Below are 3,565 nucleotides of genomic sequence, written 5' to 3'. Positions count from 1 at the left end.
ATATATATATATATATATATATATATATATATATATATATATATATATATATATATATATACAATTTGTTCCTTGTCCCTATCATCATCATTACCGTCATTCTAATCATTAGGCCTGTACCATCTCGTATCAACATCATCTTCACGAACATAATCATCCTCCTCATCATCACCATCATCAACTTCAATTCAAAAATACAAAACGATGTAGTAAATGTGTGGGGTGGTATTTGAAATGAAAAAAAAAGTCAATATCCGACGGGCGGGGGAAGGGTGAGTCAGTTTGCCACCCCCATCCCATTAGATCCCCCAATGCTCCTTAACCATAAATAATTTTGAATTTGTCTCTAGGGCTCTGACGAGGAAGGCCGTATCCTGCGACGTACAATGGTCCGATACATTAACCTGGCTGGCATCCTCCTCTACCGCGTGGGAAGTAAACGAGTTAAGAAACGTTTTCCGACATTATCTCATCTTGTAGAAGCAGGTAAAATTCTATTAAACGCGGTTAACATTCCTCCATGGAAATGACACCTTTTAGTTGTTTTTCTGATACAACTGTGAACTTTTATAGCATAAGTTGCTCTCTTCGGTTTAGCCAAGTGAAATAATTTCTTCAACAGAGATGCGTTAATGGAAATGCGGAGGAAGGAGAGGTAGTAGGTGGTAATTAAATTGAGGTGGTGAAGAGCTAATGGAGAGGAAAGCTACCGGTAGCTAATGGAGTGATAGGAGAAACTATTGCAGTAGAAAGACAACAAATGTGTGGGGGGAATTCAGTGTAAGAATAAATGCATGAAATTAGGTTCAGTTATAAGGCAAACGTACCAGTGGGCATGCTTAAAAGGAGCATCGACCTACTAAAACTCTGTCCAAACAGAGTCTGTTTCACGTGACAAATACATATGACATCACCATGCCAATATTATGGAGCTTTCGATTACTCGACGACGGTAGGACGTAGAACGTAATGACGTCATTAAAAGTCATCTTTGCATGCGAGAACGTTAAGGTCACCTCGTCAATTTGGCCAAATGTACGTATGCACAGAACGTAGGACGCCAGGTAGGACGGTCACGCATGAGTGATTCCGTTATAGCGTCGCACAAATAGAAAGTTCCCTATTATAGGAAATTCATACATTTACCACATCTGTGTGGACAGACCGTTAGAATCAGCAATCAAACAAGCTTTCAAAAGGTTTGAATGCGTTGGCAGTCTATGAATATTGATGGGCTACCAGTACACATTCTCGAAGTTTATTATGTGTTTTTGGTTCATATACCTATTTAAAATACTCGAATTATCACTTAACAGGCCTGATAATGTCACTTGAAAAGTTGATTCCTGACATGCCTCATCCTTCTTCACTATTAACACTGCTTGTATTATTGACATTTCTAGTAGGGCTTATTCGTACACACTCTCATCCCAAGGGGCGGGAAAATCTGAAATGGTCCAGGAGCTGGGTGAAGCCGGGGTAAGAGCAGAGGACCGCGGACCAATAAATTTTAAAGGCATATATTGAAATTAGCGCTCTCACTTATCTATTCTGAATATGTTGTGCCCCCGTTTACAAAATTCTGGATCCGCCCCTGCTCGTCATTTTTCGTTCCATTAACATAATTCCCGATATTTTCCTACTTTCTATTCGTCTGTGCACCCCAGGGCTCGCACAAAATCCATTACACTCTTTATTGGTTCATCTTTCACTACATAATTCGTTAGTAGATTTAATAGTCCATTAACATATTACCACACAATCAACCATCGAACACTTGTCTTAGAGTGAGTGCATACCAGACTACTCACTTTGCTACAGTTCCTTCAGTAATAGGCTTATATTTGAATTATTTTTATTTCCGTTTTGGTTCATTGATTACAATTAAGGCTTTGAGAACGTGAGCACGAGTGTATTAGAAATTTCAGAAATAAAATAAATAGTGTTGATTGTGAAGAATATTAATTTTATTTACAGGTCTTATGACTGAAGAAGAGAAAGTTGTGTTTAAGAAACTGCAATCAAACCACCCTCGCTACTGGCTTCCGTGTGTTTGGTTTATTACTTTAGCGAGGAAAGCTAGGAAAGAAGGCCGTATTATAAGCGACCCAGCAATGAAAACAATAGTAGACGTAAGCAAAAAACAAGTTCTCGTAATCTCGAAAGCTCCGGTGAGGGCAGTATAATAGAGGCAGTAGAGAGTGGCCCTAACGGATGCCCATACAAAAAAGTTCTATTAATCTATCAGCAATTAGCCTTAACGGCCGCCCATACAAGAAATATCTATTATTAAATCAGCCGAGTGTTGCTAGAGCTCGGAGGTAAAAATCCATTGTGAAATATAAAAATGCAGGAAGAGGTTGTGGCGAATCCAAGTGCCAGTGATGACTGAATCCTTTCATCGTTTCAAACGTGACGTCGCAATTTTGACATAGCATGCGATGGCGCATGGTTTCACATTCGAACCATTATTGAATGGATTATTGTAAAATGTCCGTTTTCCTATTTATAGTATTTATGTCATAACGAATACGGTAACTGCTACATACTTATAAATACTGTATATTTTATTCACTTCAATACAGGAAGTAAATGCATTCCACGACAAGTGCGACGAGTTGTACGGGTTTGATTGGATAATGGTTCCTCTAGTGTATACACAAGTGGTTACTATAGCAACCTATAGCTACTTTGCCGCATGCTTATTTGGTAGACAGTACTTGGATCCAGAAAGTGGCTACCCTGGTCATGAAATTGATCTAAAATTTCCGGGGTTCACCCTTCTTGAATTTATATTCTATGTAGGATGGTTAAAGGTAAATATTGACTAAAATATAACGACCCACCTCATAAACATCTTCAACATCACTACCACCACCACAATCAACACCACTTTAATTATCATCTCTACCATCTCCATTTTATTTATTTATTTTTTATGATGAAATGAATAAAGATTTAATTAATTTCCATCATCGCCATCGTCACCACCACCACTACCACCAATATTCTCTTTAACGTCACCACAATTTCAATTGTTTTCTATTATTGCAGGTTGCAGAAAACCTTATGAATCCATTTGGTGAGGATGATGATGATTTTGACATGAATTGGATCATAGACAGAAATATTCAGGTATAGCTTTCATAAAGTTATCAATACCCTCAGCAGGTTGTTGACACACCCTCAACAATAGACTTGCCACAAGTCTCTTATTTGTTATTATTTTTCTCATTCTGGACAGCGCCACCAACGAGAAAGTTAATTTAGAGATAGACGGAATAAGCGACTTGTAAAACACTGAAATCAGGCACCAGGATGCCAAAAGAATGACGTAATCGTATATTCCGTATTTGGATAAATGGGCGGACCGAAATAAACAATTTCAACCAATCAAATGTTCATATTTTTGGAGCACGAAACTGAGTCACTTGCGTCGACTAGTTAGGCATGACTAAATTTAAATAGTCCTCCGTAATAAAACGGGCCTAAAATATTTAGAATAGACCCTAGTAAGACTAATTTTGGCAATGGCAAAAACAATTAAGCATACAAATACAACAAA

The 3,565-nt window shown here is 38.0% G+C and overlaps 1 protein-coding gene across 1 annotated transcript in view; it reads left to right on the top strand.

Annotated features, from left to right (window-relative positions):
- Positions 1 to 355: 355 nt before the first annotated feature.
- The window catches only part of LOC117115985 (bestrophin-2-like), a 6,357-nt gene continuing 3,147 nt past the window's right edge, over positions 356 to 3,565 (top strand). Inside the window, exons 1-4 of the mRNA XM_033259911.1 lie at positions 356 to 486; positions 1,978 to 2,132; positions 2,586 to 2,816; positions 3,055 to 3,135. Of these exons, the coding sequence (XP_033115802.1) occupies positions 387 to 486; positions 1,978 to 2,132; positions 2,586 to 2,816; positions 3,055 to 3,135 (567 nt within the window). The 5' untranslated portion in view covers positions 356 to 386. The remainder of the gene's footprint in view (positions 487 to 1,977; positions 2,133 to 2,585; positions 2,817 to 3,054; positions 3,136 to 3,565) is intronic.

Source organism: Anneissia japonica, unplaced genomic scaffold (genome assembly GCF_011630105.1).
Source record: "Anneissia japonica isolate Jap-2015-1 unplaced genomic scaffold, ASM1163010v1 scaffold287743_len2803612_cov181, whole genome shotgun sequence".
Taxonomy (NCBI): domain Eukaryota; kingdom Metazoa; phylum Echinodermata; class Crinoidea; order Comatulida; family Comatulidae; genus Anneissia; species Anneissia japonica.
This window is presented reverse-complemented; position numbering and strand designations above follow the sequence as displayed.